The 18,460-nt window shown below is 50.6% G+C and overlaps 1 protein-coding gene across 1 annotated transcript in view; it reads right to left on the minus strand.

Annotated features, from left to right (window-relative positions):
* TEAD4 (TEA domain transcription factor 4) overlaps positions 1–18,460 on the minus strand; it is an 87,936-nt gene that overhangs the window by 26,495 nt on the left and 42,981 nt on the right. The window contains exons 4-6 of the mRNA XM_075553386.1: positions 4,613–4,677; positions 4,313–4,375; positions 832–960 (exon numbers count right to left, since the gene is read on the minus strand). Of these exons, the coding sequence (XP_075409501.1) occupies positions 832–960; positions 4,313–4,375; positions 4,613–4,677 (257 nt within the window). The remainder of the gene's footprint in view (positions 1–831; positions 961–4,312; positions 4,376–4,612; positions 4,678–18,460) is intronic.

Consider the following 18,460-nt stretch of genomic DNA (forward strand, 5'->3'; position numbering starts at 1 on the left):
GGTTCTAGAAGGCCCTCGGTCCATGTAGCCACAGAACCACCATGTGGCCGATTTTCCTGGGAGGCTGGACAGTGCTTTCTGGGACACACTTTGAAATGCTAGATAGGTAGCTCCCCGAGTTGAGGACGGGACCCGTCACCTCGGGTGCCTAGAAACCTGCTGTGTCCCAAGAAGCCAGGAAGGCCCTGTGGGCATCACCCTGGAGAAGAAGAGCCCTTCTAGACACCATCATGAAGGGGTGGCCTGCAAGGTCATGGCCGAGATGAAAACTCCAGACAAAGGTTTGTTCCTGGACTCCAGCTCTCCCACTGGAAGGAGAGCAATGTTTGAGGGGGGACACAGGGAGTGAGGCCGAGGGGTGATGGGCTACTCGGGACATGCCTCTGGACATAAGCTTCCTCATCTGTAACGGGGGCCAACCTTCAATGGAAGAGGACCCTTTCCTCCCGGGGAAATGCTCGCTTTGTTCCAATATCCGCCGAGTCACGACTCGGCAAGGCTGCCTGCCTGGTCCTCGGTCCCTCCTTCCCCTGGTGGCGCCCCAGTCCTGAGACCTCCAAAGAGACATTTGGGTCGGTCAATTCTTCTGGTGGGGCTCTGGATAGAGTTCAGACTGCTAACCCCAAGGTTGGTGGTTCAAAACCACCAGTGGGTGTTTGGGGGTGGAAACGAGGCTGACTGCTCCCATTAAGAGGTACGGCCTCAGGAACCCTACACAGGGTGGCTGTGAGCCAGAAACCACTCGACGGCAGTGGTTTGGGTGCTTCAGAGGAGAGTAGAGGGAGAAGGTGAGGGCTGGGGTGGCCTCTGGCTCCAGGCAGCCTCACTTACCCCTGAGACTGCTGGGTAGCCTGGGCCCCGGGCGAGGGCCATTTTACTGTGGAAGGCTGTGGTAGAGATGATCTGGGCGGACGACATTGTAGCCATGCTCTGCAGGGCCTTGTCCTTAGCTGCCTGATCCTGGGGGGAGACATTTGAAGGGTGGGCCTCAGCGGTGGCCCCGTGTCAGGCTCATGGGAGGCAGTGGCCCTGAACTCAGCCCGAGTGCTACTAGCTGGTTTAGAGTGTGAGTCAGCCGGTCAGTCCAGAGCCATGTCCCATCTATCTGTCCAAGGGAGGCATAGCGTGCATACTGGGTTTAGAAAGGATTGGGAGACCCTCGCAAAGAGCCCAACTTGCATGTTACGAAGCAGGAAGGCAGCCTGACACAGGGAACCTTTGCCTCCCTGTTCACCATGGCAATGGTCAGTGTCCATTACTGCTGGCAACTGCTGCTCAAAGAGTGGGTGAGGATTGGCCTGAGAACAGGCAGGTGGGAGCACCCTAGGGAAGATGGACCTCCAGGGCCTGCCCTGTCTCCCTTCTGCTCTCCTGTTGCACTGTGAGTACAGACCCACGAGCCTCAGGTTCCTCTCCACGTGAGCGTGCCAATGCCCACTACCTGCCCTCCATGTGCTAGAGACGGACTCCAGAGAGGCACCCGGCACAGCTCCAGAACCAGGAGGCAGCTGGATACACTCGTGATGACGCCGGACACATACTTGGGCCATTGGTTCTCATTCCAAGTTCCCCAAGTCCCAGAAGCTCCCAAAAGAATGAAATTACCTTCCGCTTTCCAAAGCCTAACAGAAGGCATGCCTTTGCCCCAAGTAAGCCCGACACCCTCATGCGGGCAGTGGGCTCATAGTAAAGGGGACTCGGCTTCACCAGTGCTAAATGGTGGGATCGTGATCGATTCAGAAGCCGGGACAAGAAATTCTAGATCTTTAGCATGGTTTTTTTTTGAAGTGGAAAAAAATAAATTAAACATTGTGTAATGATATTGATGGATGTGGTACAACCAGATCTGTCTTAGGAGATAAGAAAAGTTGCCATCCTGTGACTGACAAGCACTTTTGACCCGACACCCCCCCCCCCCAACCAGCCGTCTGTGGGGGAGGTGCTGGACTTGTGGCCATGTACACGTGGTGGAGAGCGAAGGTCTCAGCAACCACATAGGGTCTCCATGCTATGTAGCTGTGCCACTGGGACACAGCAGGCCCTCCCACTCGGCCTCTCCCGCAGCGCTGCTGGAAGACCACTAGGATCTCCATTGCAAAGATGAAGGAACCCGAGGACCTAGGGGCCAACAGGAGCCCTGCTGGCGTGGTGCTTACATGCTGAGATTGGATCCAAAAGGTGGGCGTTTTGAAACCACCGATGGAGAAGGACAGGGCCCTCCACTCAAATAAACTGTGACAGCTGTCTCAGAAATTCGAAGGGGCCGCTCTACCTGTCCTAGAGGGCTGCTTGGAGCCGGCATCAATTTGATGCAGGTAGGGAAAAACAAAGGGGGAAGGGCCGGGGGGAGGGGCTGCTAACAGTGCTGATGGCCAAGTCCTGTGAGCTCCATCCAGATTTGCGATTTGCACTTTGGCAACGTCTGGGCCACTGGAAGGCCCGGGGGTACTGTGCACATCGAGGTCGGGGGTGCCATCAGTATGGACAGCCCCGGCGACCACCCCGCAACGGGCACAGATCACAGTGAGTAGACCAAACCATGCGGGAGATAAGGGCTGCTCCCAGCCCCTCCCTGCTATCCTTTTAGGGCCAGTCGAGTCTGGACCTCAAGCCTGTTCTGATACACACGGGGTGGGTGGGAAGGCGGGCAGGGTTCTTCCTAGGGATGCTTGTACTTCTCAGTAGGGAAAGGCCAGCTCACAGATGAGCAGAGTGACTGGCAGGGCACCGGCAGACTTTGTGATTAGGCCATAGTCTCAGACAATAGCTCAGCCCATTGGTACCAGAGGCAGGAGAGAGACCAAACTAAACAAAGGACTCTCGCAAGGCACAGGCGTCCTGGGGCAGGGTGGGGTGGGAACCAGGGGTCAGTAGGGAGGACAGAGGGCGTTGGGAGTGGCACTCCTGGCCACAGGGCTAAGGAATCCTGGGGCAGAGGGGACCTTGAATACCACCTTGCTTATTAACTTTGCTCTCATTTGACAGATGGGGAGACTGAACGTAGCTGTGTAGGGGGCCCATCAGGCTCAAGCCCCACAGGCACATGGCAGGAGCCAGGGCTAGCTAGATCCCAGGCCAGGAACCCAAGGAATGCTACCAGCCCCCATCTCCAACGTAAAGGACTTCAAAAGCCTCAGGTCACCCTCCCCAGGAAAATGCACAAGCACGTGCCACTCTATTCTTACTTAAGGGGCTCAAGGACAGGTGTGGTTCCATGCAGAAATGTGGGCCGGCCATCCACAGGCATGCCCTTGGGCTCTGAACAGGACACTGGACTCCTGTCCTCCACACCGGCCACCTGCTGTGGGCTTCAATGACTAGAGAGGGGAGTGAGGGGCAAACCAGGCTCCAGGGCCAGGAGTGTTCTGGGGCACATATGCCAGCCCCCAGCAGGAGGGGAGGGACGACAGCTGCAGCCCAGCCAGCTGTCCTGGGAACAAAGGAGTGAGGTGCAGGCCACAGTTGTGGAGGGCTGGGGACAGCTGGGCTGTGGGCAGTGGGGTGTGGCTTCTAGGGAAGCAGAGCAGCTTGGGTTTCCCACCCACTTTTTGGGGTGTATGGCACCAGCACCACTGACTGTGGGGCAGGACGGCACGTTACAAGTCACCTAGCCCAGAGGCTTTCAGGCTGGGTGCAGTGCAATAGTGCTGGGAAGGGCCTTCAATGCCTTGGGGTACAAGAGACTCCCACAAGGCCTGTTCTTCGCCAACCTCACTGGAACCAAGAGCACACAGGGGGGGATACTGTCTTAGGGGGACAGCAGGGCCCCCGTTACAAACATTGCAAAATGTCCATGAACTACTGAGCTAGTCCAGTGTCCAAGCAGCTTGCAGATTATGCTGCTAGAAGCGTCTCAATATATGGGGTACATTCCCACCCCCACTTTCTGGCATTCACTAGATGGGTCCCTGGATCCATCCAGAGGTGAGAGCACGCCTGACCCCAGATGATGGGCCCTCTACTGAGCAAGCTGCTCCAGGGGCGAACGATTTCTCAGCTCCAGAGAGCAGAGAACCGGAAGGAAATCCATCAACTCCTGACACACCAAATCCCACCCACAGAGAGCAGAGGTTCAGGAGGCCAAGGCATGGGACCGGGAATCAGAGGTGGCCTGGCGGGAGAGGCGCTATGGAGTCTGGCATCTGTGTATGTGGCTCCCAGGCTGGGGTGGGCGTGTGGGGCAGTGTCTAGATGATCCCCATGCTGCATGCCAGCAGACACCCCTCTCAAATCCAAAGGCCTCTCCTGCTACAAACAACGCCCCACCTCTTAGAAACCTGGCCCTACCCCACCGCTGCAAAGCCCACCTCACCTTAAGCTTGGCCTGGATCTCTCGGGCTTTGCGGCGAGCCAGCACCTGGATGTGGCTGGAGACCTGTGGCACAGGAAGAGGGCTTAGTCTCCATCTCCCGGTCCTGGCCAGAGTGGCCCACTCCTCCAGAAGGTTTTGCACCCTGTAAACCTTCGAGAGAGGCTGGGGATGCCAAAGCCACAGGATCTCTCCTGAGAGATGGCAGCAGGGACCCCAAGCACCCCGGGCCAGCTGTGGTGTACCAAACCACCCAGGCTGGGCTGGCTGCAGTCTGAGAGCCCCATCCACCACCCAGCTCACCTGCTTCCTGGTGCGGGTCTTCCCTGTCCGCAGCTTGATATAGCGGGCGATCAGCTCATTCCGACCTGCAGACAAACCAACACTTTTCAGTGCAGGAGGCCCGGGCAGGGGGGTGGGTGGTGGTGGTGCTGAGTGCTGGGCTCTTTGGGGAACTCTCTGTTTTGGTGGACGGAGCCTCCGGCAAAACCCCTCTGACCACACAGCCCAGGGATGTGACTGGCCTTGCTCTCAGGCAGAGGGCACTGGGGATGTTGTTGTAACGAGCCAGTCAGGGTGCGATGTAGCAACGATGAAACATACAACTTTCCTCTAGTTTAAGGTGACCACACGTCCCCCTTTTTAACAATTTGTCCCCCATCGTTTGAACAAAGTCCTGATTTTTGGAAAGAATGCACGACAAGCTAGGGAACGGCGGGAGAACGGGAAGGGAATCTACATAGTACATAACGCCATCCAAACAGCTGCTGATTTGTTGCCTGTAGATGTGGAAAATATTGTTATTAAAATACAGTCTTATTTCTATATATACACTGTGCACGTTGAAATGCTTAAAGAATGTTGTGAGACTGCGGAAGTCGAATATCAAAAAAGACTTGGATACAGTAAAATGCGCCGGTTAGCTCTTCTGCCAGCTGTTGAAAGAATTTTGGAAATATACGATCCTTTGAAATCCTACTTTCTATCACAGGATAATGTCCTAGAATTTTCGAAGAGATTTTTGAAAAAGAATCTTCAAAAATTTGGCTAGAGTTTGTACACAATCAAGCAGCTCTTTTTCAAAATGCTATAAAACTTATTGAAGGTGACAAAATTTTGGTAATCGAAGTAGCAAATGAAGTTAATAATTTGAAATTTCAGTGTCAAGAGCAATTAGAAAATAATTTTCTTCCTTTAACTATCCGTAATAGTATAAGTCATATATTTCCCATATAGTAATATTTCAGAAAATGATCATTTTAATGAGGTATCATTATTAAAACTATATTGATAAGGAAAAGGTTAAATATTGGGCATCAGCAAAAATCACAATAGAGAACAAATGGTTAGACATATTTCATCATTTTGAAACAAACCATGTTCCATACAATAATGCACTAAAAATTGTGGAATACGCGCTGTCCTTACCAGGAACTAATACTGTGACTGAATGTGTTTTTTCTACGGCAAATAAAGTGTGGACATCAGAAAAATCACAATTAAGTGTTGAGACTTTGAAAGCCATTTTATGTGTGAAATATAATTTAACAAATTCTTGTGAAAAATTTCATGACCTTTTAAACGACAGCAATCTGCTAAAAAATTCATTCCGGCTTAAGTGGAGAGCAAATGCTTTGAGAATGCTTGGGGCAAGGAATGTGCGGATGTGCTTTATACAATTGATGTATGTATATGTATGGATTGTGATAGAGTTGTATGATCCCCTAATAAAATGTTTTTAAAAAATTCATTCAAATGAGAAATATGCCAAAGAATAAAATAATACTATTCATAAAATTTTAATGTATTATATTTTTAAATTGTACTTATGTTGAAATTAAAAATATACAGTACAAAACTATTTTTGCATTCGATGAAAATTTTTGTTCCATACAGACCTAATTTTTAATCAAGAAACCCCATCCCTGGTCAATGGTGCCCCGCTTTACCAATGTTACAATCTGGTCACCTTACTCTAGTTCCTAAATGCTTCTTCCTCCCCCACTATCATTATCCCCAATCTACCTTACAAATCTGACTAGACCAGAGGATGTACACTGGTACAGATAGCAACTGGATACACAGGGAATCCAGGGCAGATGATCCCTTCAGTACCAGTGCTGAGAGTGGCGATACCGGGAGGGTAGAGGGAGAGTGGGTTAGAAAGGGGGAACCAATTACAAGGATCTACATGTGACCTCCTCCCTGGGGGATGGACAACAGAAAAGTGGGTGAAGGGAGACGTCAGACAGTGCAAGATATGACAAAACAATAATTTATAAATTATCAAGGGTTCATGAGGAGGGGGGAGCGGGGAGGGAGGGGGAAAATGAGGAGCTGATGCCAGGGTTTTAAGTGAAGAGCAAATGTTTTGAGAATGATGAGGGCAATGAATGTACAAATGTGCTTAACACAATTGATGTATGTCTGGATTGTGATAAGAGATGTATGAGCCCCTAATAAAATGATTTTAAAAAATGTAATGCCTTAACATTTGATCTCCCTTTTGACTCATTTTAAAGTTGTTTCTGTTCTTAATTTTTCCCTTCTGTTTTCTTTTTGATTGAGGTTTTCAAGGTTTAGTTTAGTCATTGTTGTTGGGTTCATTTGTTTACTTCCTGCTTGTGTTCTGTCTATGAAATCCAAGACAGGTAGCTCTCTATAGAGAGTCACTGGATTAATAATGACGTAGGGGGCATGCCGAGCCCTGGTGGCATAGCGGTTATAAGTTGGGCTGCAATCCTCAAGGTCTGCAGTTCAAGACCACCAGGCGCTCCGTAGGAAAAGGGCGAGGCTTTCTACTCCCGTAGAGTTAGTCTCTGAAACCCACAAGGACAGTTCTACTCTGCGGGTCACCATGAGTCCATTCTGACTCAGTGGCCGTGGGGGGGGGGGGGGGCTGGGGGGCTAACCACACTGAGGGCGAGCAGAAAATGTTCTGAAATCGATTATGGCACAAGCCTTCTTAAGGTAGTTGAACAATTACATACATTGAAAAGAATGATCCACGTGGGACCCAAGGACAACAGCAACTCCAGGATGAAGTCGGGACCTCAGGGGACAGGAGGCGCTCAGAAAGGGGGTGGACTTGGCTGCATGATATAAAGAACCGCACGCAGCAGACGTGTGCACCGGTTACGTCTTGCTGCGCGCACAGTCTCACAAGCGTGAAGACGAGGGCAAGGTCAAGCAAAAACAGCCTCAAACTCGGAGGCACGCCGTGATTCAGAAGGCCTGTGCTGTTCAAGGCCACCCACCTCAGGGAAGACAGAGGCTAAGAGATAGTTCAAATGAAAAGGGAAGACGGATGTGGGAAACCACCACCACTCCACAGAGCTGACACCCGTGGGGCCTCCGTGACCAGAGCTGATGCCGCCACGGAAAGCCACCAGATGGAAACAGCAGCACGTGAACCTCCCACTGGGTCCACACCCTTCTGAAGGCAGTGTTCCCAGCTCTCTACCTAAGCCTCATCCAAGAGGCGCCCCGGTGCTGTACTGGTTATGCATCGGGCTGCTAACCGCAATCGCATCTGTGTGCATCTGTGTGTGTGTGTGGAGGGGGGGGGGCCTGTGTAGACGAGGCTTTCTGCTTCTGAAAAGGGTTACAGTCTGTCTCAGAAACCCACGGGGCTGCGATGAGTAGGTATCGACAGGACGGCACTGAATTTGGTTTTCGGTGAACCCTTCCCCCAAAGGATTCTACACTCTGTGATTTAACAGTACAGATTCACCACGATCAAAACTGCAGCCTTTGAGGCACTCAAATGGTCTTCCTTGAGTCTGGAGAAGATATAGAAGTGGGGGGGGCGCAAGATGGGGGAATGTGGGTGGGTAAGGCTTCCTAAGGAAACCCTGCTAGGATCGCCCGCGCTGCTTGGGAGACTCCATGCACTGCTTTGTAGGGCAACCAAGTCCTTGGCGCGGCTTTCCCGGCCCGGTTCCTCACCAACCCTCCTGATAGGTCTTCCTAGCAAGCCCACTGTGATGGTCCTGTGTCCTTCCACAAATCCATCAGGAGTATCCCTTTGGAATCCACACCCCCCCCCCCCCCCGCCAAATGGCAGGTGGCCTCTCTGCCTTGAATTTAACTGGTCCGGCAGGTCCCCTGGGAAGCTGCCCTCTTGATTGGATTTTGACATTTCTTTTGAAGACCTTACAAGACAAGGGGCTTAGTGAATAACTGAGAGGACCTGTCAGCAGCCAGGAGAGACCTCCATGGTATGTTCAGTACACGGTGTTAGGAATAAACCATGCGTGTCTAAACTGGAACTATTCGTGCATGTGTACACACAGACAGACACACGCCCTCCTAGCTTGTGCACAACCAAAGACAGTCACAATGTGAAAATCTGCATGACGTGAAAAGAGAGGATAACACATCAGCCCACAAAGCAGAGGCAGATCGTGAGGTGTTGATGGGATCAGGCATCAAAGACCCAGAACAAAAAAATCATATCAATGTGAATGAATGAGGGGGAGTGTGGAGTGGAGACCCAAAGCTCATCTGTAGACAATTGACATCCCCTTACAGAAGGGTCACCAGGAAGAGACGAGCCAGTCAGGGTGCAGTATAGACCGATGAAACATACAACTTTCCTCTCATTTTTTAATACTATCCCCTCTCCACTAGCATGACCCCAATTCTACCTTACAATTCCGACTAGACCAGAGCATGTACACTGATACAGATAAGAGCTGGAAACACAGGGAATCCAGGACAGATAAACCCCTCAGGATCAATAATGAGAGTAGCAATACCAGGAGGTTAAGGGAAGAATGGGGGGAGATCGGGGAAACCTATTAAATGATCTACTTATAACCCCCCTTCAAGGGGAACAGACAACAGAAAAGTGGGTGGTAGGAGGCATCATCAGTGTAAAACATGAAAAAATGATAATAATTTGTAAATTATCAAGGGTTCATGAGGGAGGGGGAAAATGAGGAGCTGAAGCCAAGGGCTCAAGCAAAAAGCAAATGTTTTGAGAATGATGATGACAACAAATGTACAAATGTGCTTGACATACAATGAATGGATGCATGGATTGTATGAGCCCCCAATAAAATGATTATTAAAAAACAAAAAAAACACCAGCTGCTGGCCTCTTGGGAGTAAAGAGCAGATTCTCTGCTCCCTTCAAGATTTACAGACTGGGAGGCAGTTCTGCGCCTCCTGGCTCACTGTGAGTCAGAAGAGACTCAAGGCTGTGAATTTCAGGTCACCTTCCAGCATTTCATGGTCAACCCACAGATCCGCTGCAACCTTTTGAAAATAGCTGTTCTGCCTTTCACCATACTGTGAAGTGCTACGCCAGCCCTAGAGGCCTCAGACGTTTTGCTACTAAATGAACAGTTATGTACGGGCATCTTGGGCACTTGGGCCGCCTTGCTCTTTATCGAGCCCCCATGTCCCACCGCAGCTGCACAGAGGGCACAGGAGTGTGCTTCTGCCAGGCAGGGGGCTCGGCTTTAGAAACCTAGCTTCAAACTGTCTTCCAAGCCATGCCAGTGGCCGGATTGCTTCCGGGGCTTCCTGAGTTAACATCAAGGCCATCAACCGTGAGGGATACACCTGATCCCACGGGGCACCGCCTCGCACCTCTCACTCGGTATGGAGGCATCCCCACTACGCACACACTGCTTTTGGTCATACCAAAGGCAATCCCTAGACACAGCAGACATAGTCCTGCATGCCCCCACTGAAAACTGGCTGGGGAAGGAAGTGTGGGGGGAGGGGCACAGGTTGCTAAGAGGCCTTCTCCCGAGGACCCTATCCTCTCCCTCTGGCTGCCGGAGTGGGGCCTTGGGGTGAGGATGGTTTGAGTTCCCACATGCCCTCTTTGATGACAGGGACCTCCCAGCAGCAAGGGTAAGCAGAGGGCTCATTGGAAGGACAAGGAGGGACCAGGCTAAGGAGCCCTCTCAGAGGGGCCCTGGACCCCCAGCCTCATTCCTCAGCTCATGCTGGCCCCGTCCACCCTCAAGTCACCAGACAGGTGCCTTAGCAGCCCCCTTCTACTGCGGACACACAGGGAGGATCCCTAGAAGGGCCTGCCTCCCACCCCCACCCCCACCTACTTCCTAAATGAGTGACGCCACACAAGGCCTCTTGTCCTGCCTTCAGGCTACAGGGGGATGGAGGGCGTAAGAGCTGAAATGCTAAGTCCCAGAAGGGAGGCTAGGGGCCCCTCAGCTCATCTCAGGAGCATGTGCTGGTGCCCAGCCTTCTTTCTAGACTCTAGAAGCTAGAGGCTTCTAGAGTAAGGTGACCAGATTTTAACATTGGTAAAGCGGGACACTACTGACTGTGTGTGCGTGCATGTTTCTTGATTAAAAATTTGGTCTATATGGAGCAACAAAACTTTTCATAGAATGCAAAAATAGTATTGTACTATATATTTTCATTTCAACATAAGTACAATTTACAAATATAATACATTAAGAATTATGCGTAGTATTATTTTATTCCTTGATGTATTTCTCATTTGAGTGAATATTTTTAGCAGATTGCTGTCATTGTTTAAAAGGTCATGAAATTTTTCACAAGAATTTAAGTTATATTTCACACATAAAATGGCTTTCAAAGTCTCAACACTTAATTGTGATTCTTCTGATGTCCACACTTCATTTACCGCAGAAAAAAACGCATTCAGTCGCAGCATTCGTTCCTGGTAAGGACAGCGCGTATTCCACAATGTTTAGTGCATTATTGTATGGAACATGGTTTGTTTCAAAATGATGAAATAAGTCTAACCATTTGTTCTCTATTGTGATTTTTGCTGATGCCCAAGATTTAACCTTTTCATTATCAATAAATTTTTAAAATAATGATACCTCATTAAAAAGATCATTTTTGGAAATATTACTATGTGGGAAATTTTGAGTAATATGATCGAATGATTTTTGCACATCATTCCAATTAAGTTCTTGTTTTAATGTAACCCAAATGAAAATGTTCAATACCATTGTAATGTACCGTCCACTCTTCTAAATAATCTATGCAGGTACTATAGAACTTTTTAATGTGATTCATGATATCTGCACAATTTATTGCACCTTGTTCTTCTAGCTGGCTTATACTATTATGGATAGTTAATGGAAGAAAATTATTTTCTAATTGCTCTTGCCACTGAAACTTTAAATTATTAACTTCATTTGCTACTTCGGTTACCAAAATTTTGTCACCTTCAATAAGTTTTATAGCATTTTGATAAGGAGCTGCTTGATTGTGTACAAACTCTAGCCAAATTTTTGAAGATTCTTTTTCAAAAATCTCTTAGAAAATTCTAGGACATTATCCTGTGATAGAAAGTAGGATTTCAAAGGATCGTATATTTCCAAAATTCTTTCAACAGCTGGCAAAAGAGCTAACCGGCGCATTTTACTGTATCCAAGTCTTTTCTGATATTCGACTTCCGCAGTCTCACAAAATTCTTTAAGCATTTCAATGTGCACAGTGTATATATAGAAATAAGACTATATCTTAATAACAATATTTTCCACATCTACAGGCAACAAATCAGCAGCTGTTTGGATGGTGTTATGTATTATGTAGATTCCCTTCCCGTTCTCCCGCCGTTCCCTAGCTTGTCGTGCATTCTTTCCAAAAATCAGGACTTTGTTCAAACGATGGGGGACAAATTGTTAAAAAGGGGGACGTGTGGTCACCTTATTCCAGAGGCATGTGAAAGGCGGGGGGAGGGAATGCAAAGAGACAACCTCGGTCTCATCATTGTCCACAGGATCAAGAAAGAGGTTCACAGCTTTCCAACAGTTTGCACCTGACTGCAAACCCACCCAGTGGTGTCACGGAAGAAAAAAGTCCTGGCGATCCGCCCCCCGTGAAAGGGCGTTTAGAAGCCGAGGTTCCCCTCTCTAACACATGGGGTCACCACGAGTCAGGTGGACTCCACGGCCAGGGGTGCTGTTGTCCAAGGGCTCACCACCTGCTGAAAAGAGGCCTGGACCCACACAGAGACAGGAAACACCGTGCATGTGTGCAGAGGGGTGCACCGGCTAGTGGCCACGTGAGGGAAGATGCTGCTGATGTAGGGAGCAGGCGAGACAAGTGGGCTGCCCGCCACCTGGGTGGTAACCAGAGCACAGGCCCAGGACCATGCTGGCCCCTCAGCTGACCTTTCTCCACTGCCCAGGCTGAGTTAAGAGGCCACCCTCAGAAGATCCTGTCTGCCAGGCTCAGCTCTGACCCGTCTCTGTCCCAGGAAGGAGGGATGGAGGAACCCGTCTCCGGGGACATTGTCTGTGGACAAACTACACCCGAAAAGACAAGCTCAGCAAGCTGCCTCTCCCCAAAGCTTTCCAGGGAAAGCTATGCCCGTGGCTCATTGCAGTGAATGCCCAACAGCCCTACCCCAGATTGCACATGACTTCACTGGCCAGGGCGCCTAAGTCATCACCAGTGGTCTACTGAAGCCCAGCAGCTCCACTAATTAGCCGTGTGACCTTGGCAAGTCACTTCCCTCCAGGGACCTTCGCCCAGCCTTGCCTTACAACTAGTTCCTCTGTGGGTTTCTGTTTTTGTTTTGGCTTTGGGAGAACTCTTTGGCTAGGTTTTCTTTTTGGTGAGATGAACGGGTTTCCAGGCCCAAGCCATCTGGTTGGGAGACTGGAGGAAGCCAGCGAGAGAAGGTTCCTGAGACCAGAGAGGGAATGGCGGACCCGGTGAACTGAGGAGTCTGGGGCAAATGGGGATACTTAGATCGGGAAGGACCTTTGGACCCATGTGGACTGCTGTCCACATGCTCTCTCGGACCCCGTATGCTGGTGATAGCCCACCTGCCATTCACAGCTACCATTCCTGCCATTCGGAGGAAGGGACCACACGGAGGAAGGGTGCCTGCTTCACCCATACCTGCCATATGTTTGTCGAACGAATACACGAGTCTGCCAGCAAAGCCAATGGCCCTACCTTCAAATGGATCTCCAGAATCCCACCACGGTTCAAGCCACCATCTTCTCTGGCCCGGATAAGAACAGCCTTCTACCTAGACTCCCGTCATCCACTCCCGTCTACTCCCTACAGGAACCGCAGGCGGCCCACCTGTCTAGATTAAAAGTGCGCACTTCTGTCTCCTTATCTACTCGACTGGCCTCACACTGCATGTAGAGTTCCTGGTCTACCTCCTACATCAGTGAGTAATGTATGGGGCATCCTTAAAAACCTCCAGGAAATCACTCAAGACCCTAACAATCACTCTCTATTTGCCCAGAGCACCAGAGAAAAGGGAGTCACGAATCCAAACCAGCCCCAACGCACTGCCACTGACTGGATTCTGACCCACAGCAGTGAGTGCTACAGGACAGGGTAGAACTGGCCCTGTTGGCTGTGAGGCTTCGTGGGAGCAGAAAGCCTCGTTTTTCTCAGGTGGGGCGGCCGGAGGTTTCGAACTAAAGACTTTGAGGTAAACGGCCCAATGTATACCCGCCACAACCACCAGGGCTCCTGATTCAAGGATAGGAGGAAGAAATGGACTGCAGACCTAACAGTCCCAACCACAACTGAGGCCAAGTGGAGAGAGAGTTGATGCCCCCCTCCCATTGCTGGCCATTTTGATCAGTGACCCCAGTTAGGAGGAAAGCGTAGAACAAATCCCCAAATCATAAAGACACCCGGCTCACAACTTGGACCGAGACTGGCAGAACTCTCAAGACGAAAAGGGCAAGCTTGGTTGAATGTGAACATAAACCCTTGAAGGGCAAGTTCAGCTATTTCCACTCAAAGCATTTACTCCCTATCTATCTCGACACTTAGGTGCGTATGCACATCTTTCACTCATTTTTCAATCGGAACTGACGAGGACAGATCGAATGACTAGTTCCACTGCTGTGTCTTGGGCTGGCTGAGCTGCCGGCCGGCGGGCCGCTCAGTTCCTGTCGTTTCTGTGAATATTTCTGACGTGCTGCAGAAATTCCTATCCGCTACTTTCTTAAACGGTAGCGTATGTTCTGCCTGAACATATTCGCGTTCTTCCTTGCATACTTTTAAAACGATTTAAGAGAACTGGAGGTTCAGATCACTGAATCTATTTTTCTAAGAACCAAATAAAGCTACCTATGAACATGAAAAGACTAAGGCTTCTAATAACCCTTCTGGTCTGGATCTCTCCCCACCGGGGGTTAGAACAATCACCCACCGACAATCGAAAGGGTACTGACCCACAGGCAAAGTTCAAAGGGCGAGGGGTGAAGGAGGAAGGGAGGGGGAGGCACAGGGAAAACAACAAGAAATGACACACTGTGCAGATGGCGATAGAGGAGCCGGAACCAGAGGTGTATAAACCACTGAGTGTGAAAGACCCCATAGTCAGATCTTAAAAGGAGGAAGAACTGTAGAACCGAGCTTCTTCAAAACTTTGTGGGAAACCAGACTTACTGGACACATTGAAACCGGAGGAACCCCAGGATCAGTGACTCCAAAACAACTTTTAATCCTTGTATGGAGACTACTCTAAGTAGGCTTCTTTAAATGAAACAAGAGTAACAAAAGCAAACACCCCAGTAGCCCTATGTTACTTGCCCACCGCTGCCCTCATCCCCCCATACCCCAATTCATCCCATCCTGCCCCCTTAGCCCCCGAGCGAGCCAGGTCCACTCCCACCTTAGGGCTCTGTGTTTCCCATCTCTGCCAGGGACGCACCTCTCCAGAGTCAGCATGGTGGGCCCCCTCACTTCCTCCTACAAGTTTTTGTTACACGCCTGACCGCCCCCCCCCCAAAAAAAAAAAAACACTCCCACTCACTCTGACATGGCGGCCACCTACTTTTCTCCACTTAAACCGACCACACGCAAAGCCACAGAGTCCATTCTGACTAGGGCCACCCTACAGGGCAGGGTCGAAAGGCCCCGGTGGGTTCTGAGACGGTAGCTCTTTACGGGCGTAGAAAGCCTCGTCTGTCTCTCCTTGGAGTGGCTGGTGGTTTTGAACTACTGACCTTGTAGTTAGCAGTCCAACAAGTAACCGTTAGGCCACGAGGACTCTGAGCTTTTACCCACGTTGCCTTCTAACAAACACAGCCACCTGCTGATTCATTTTGTGTACTGTCTGCTGGAGGACAGGGCGCTGGGTCTGGTCTACAGAACACTGGGGAAACTGCTTGCACACAGTAAGCAGTCCATGAGATTTGCTCAGTGAGGGATTCACTAAAACAAATGAAGGGAGGACATGGGTCAGAAGATGGCCCAGACAGGGTTTTAGCCAAATCAGTGAAAGACAAGCATCAAGCAAATGCAAATGACCTTTGGCTTCTGATAAGACCTCTGGAATCTTCAAAGGGCTCGCTTACCCTGATTTCATCTGAGCCTTCCCACACAGGAGTCCTGGTGCTAACCAAAGGGCTGAGGTTTCAACCAGCCAGCCACCAGCTGGGGTGAGAGGATCTGACGCCTGCTGGGGCAGTGAGCATGCCGCCCTGCCTTGGGGCCCGCCGAGTCAGAATCCACTTGGTGGCACATAGAGCAACACCGCCCCTAAAAATGGGGCAACTCACTTCAGGAGAAAGATTTAAAAACATGAAACTAGGAGACAACGTGACGGTGTGGTCCACACCAGTATGTTGACGATCGTGACCGTCTCAGGGACACGGGAACACTTACCGGAAGCCACCCAATCACCCCAGAATAAAGGGGGGGTTAGCATTTCAGGGACTTGGAAGGGAGGGCTTCCTAACGCCACACTGTTCTCACAGTAAATCTACCCCAACCCCAACCCCAACCCCTATTTGCCAAACAAGGAACCAGACCAGAAACCCTGGCCAGATCAGTCCCCATTAGATCGAACGCTTCTCACAGACCCAGGCGGACTCCCACGCCCCAATCCAGTGCTGTTTCCATAGGCGGCACGGGCTGGAGGTTCAGGCAGAAAGCCCTGGCAATCTGTTTCCTTAGGGTTACAGTCAAGTCACGCGTGGTGTCCCCACAAATTTTGGAGATAGCGCTGTGGCAACAGGTAGGTTTCTTTATTTTTTTTGGAGGACAGGAGGCTCTGGCTCCACCCACAAGCTGAGGTCCTTACCTGAGACCTTCGGGCTAGCCAGCCTGACCTGCAAGGATGATGATGGTGAAGGCAATGGAGCCCCAGCCCCGCCCCACTGCTGCAGGCTCTGGCTCTGCTTCCAGAGAGGCTCCTGATCAAGAACCCACAAAGGGTGGGGGGGCAGCAGAGGGGCCAAGCCAAGGGGCCTAAGGCTGGCTCTGGTAGTTTTGCATAGTGCACTTCCTGCCCCCTCCCTGGCTGGTGCTCACATCCCGTCCTGCCCTGCTTGCTGACAAGGGTCATGCCAGCTGCCGAGAATTCCCCTCTGTGTGGGAGTGGAGTGCTGGCTTTCCGTGGGTGGGCTGAGCCAAGGGGGCCTAAACAGCCTTCCTTCCTGCCTCCTGGGGTCCTCCCGAGGTCAGCCTGGGCATTCCATGGCCTCCGGGCCAGCTGGCCTCTAATTCTGGCTCTGTGCACACATGGGGAATGGCTGAAACTGCCTTCCCGCTTGTCAGAAGAGTGGTGACAATGAGACTTAAGTGAGTGACTTACGTGTGTCAGATGCTGTATACTTTATTTGTACGCTATCGATGCAAACATAAGTATGTATACACAGTATATGCCTGTGTATTCTGGCAGCTTTATTTAGGAGCCCTGGTGGCATATTTGTTAGGCACTGGGCTACTAACCCTAAGGTGAGCAGTTCAAATCTGCCTGCCGCTCCAAGGGAGAAAGGCCAAGCTCTCTACTGTCAGGAGTTCCGGTCTCAGAATCCACATGGACAGTTCTGTTCTGTCCTACGGGGTGACCCTGAGTTACAGTGGGCTTGATGGCAATGAGTTTGAGGAGCTTTACTGAAGTCACTGACTCCCCCAAACAGCTCAGTGCAGCTGGTATTCGCGTCTCCACAGATGGGGATCAGGTCCTGAGAGGAACGTCTTCAGGGCCACGTCCAACAAGAGGTGGTGTCTAAATTCAGGCAGTCTGGGTCTGGGTCCCGGGCCTGGCTTTTGACCTACTTCACAGGATTACTTCTCTTTCCCATGGAATTAGGAGCCATCTCTCTCGGAAGGTCCCATCTAGCTGGAGGAAGGAGAAACTGAGGCCTATGGAGAGGGCAGTCTCATTGACTCAGTCACAAAGCTTATCACTTGCCCCGGCACACGGAAAAGTAGAGTTTAAGGCCACCTGGACTAGGATGGCTCTCCCCCACAAATGCCCCCCAGCTGTGAGTTTCCCCCACAAGGGACCATCCTGCCCCCTCCTCTGGATCCATCTCCCAGATCCTCTGTGTCTCTGTGGGAAGAGGAAAGACAGACTGTCCATACCCCCACTATTGGGCCTACCCACCTATCACCATTCTCTTGCGGCTAATCGTTCTCAGAGCCGGTGGAGGTCAGCACGTCCAGTGTGAGAACGGCCACCAGGAGGCCCAGTGTGGGCCCCCTAACCTTCCCTCCCTGTGGATGTGATGACCATGGATTAACTTATGCTACCCCACCCCACCCCGCCAAAAAGATGTGTCAACTTTGCTAGGCCAAAATTCTCAGTATTGTGCAGTGGTCCTACATTTTTGTGGTAAGCTGTAAATCCTAACCACCATATGTTAACGTAAGGGCCCTTGCGGTGCATGGGCGAAACAGGGCTGATAACCACGAGGATAGCAGTTCAAACCCCATCAGGTGCTCTGCAGTAGAAAGAGGAGGCTGTCTGCTCCTGTGAAGATTGATGGTCCGAGAAATCCTATGAGGTAGTTCTACTCTGCCCTGTAGGGTTGCGAGGAGCCATCCTTCCGGTCCAACTGAGGCAGGATTAGTGTCGGGAGTATGTTGACCAAAGAGGGCTAGTCTGGTTCCACCCTTAGTCAAGTCCCACCCTTGCCGAATCTTACCTTTTATTTTAAAAGCGATACAGGTGAGAGAAGCAAAGGAACCCCCTACTTCCAAGAAAGAGGAGCCAAGAACTTGAGGTCCCTGCACCACTGAGAACTTCCTAGACCCAGCAGAAGATTGACGTTAAGACACAATCTAAAACACCAGGAAACAAGGACTTCTTCCAGAGTGGAGAGAGAGAGAGAGAGAGAGAGAGAGAGAGAGAGAGAGAGAGAGAGAGAGAGAGAGAGAGAGAGAGAGAGAGAGATGCTGGGTTTCCTGAATGTT

Source organism: Tenrec ecaudatus, chromosome 6 (genome assembly GCF_050624435.1).
Source record: "Tenrec ecaudatus isolate mTenEca1 chromosome 6, mTenEca1.hap1, whole genome shotgun sequence".
In the NCBI taxonomy this organism is placed as follows: domain Eukaryota; kingdom Metazoa; phylum Chordata; class Mammalia; order Afrosoricida; family Tenrecidae; genus Tenrec; species Tenrec ecaudatus.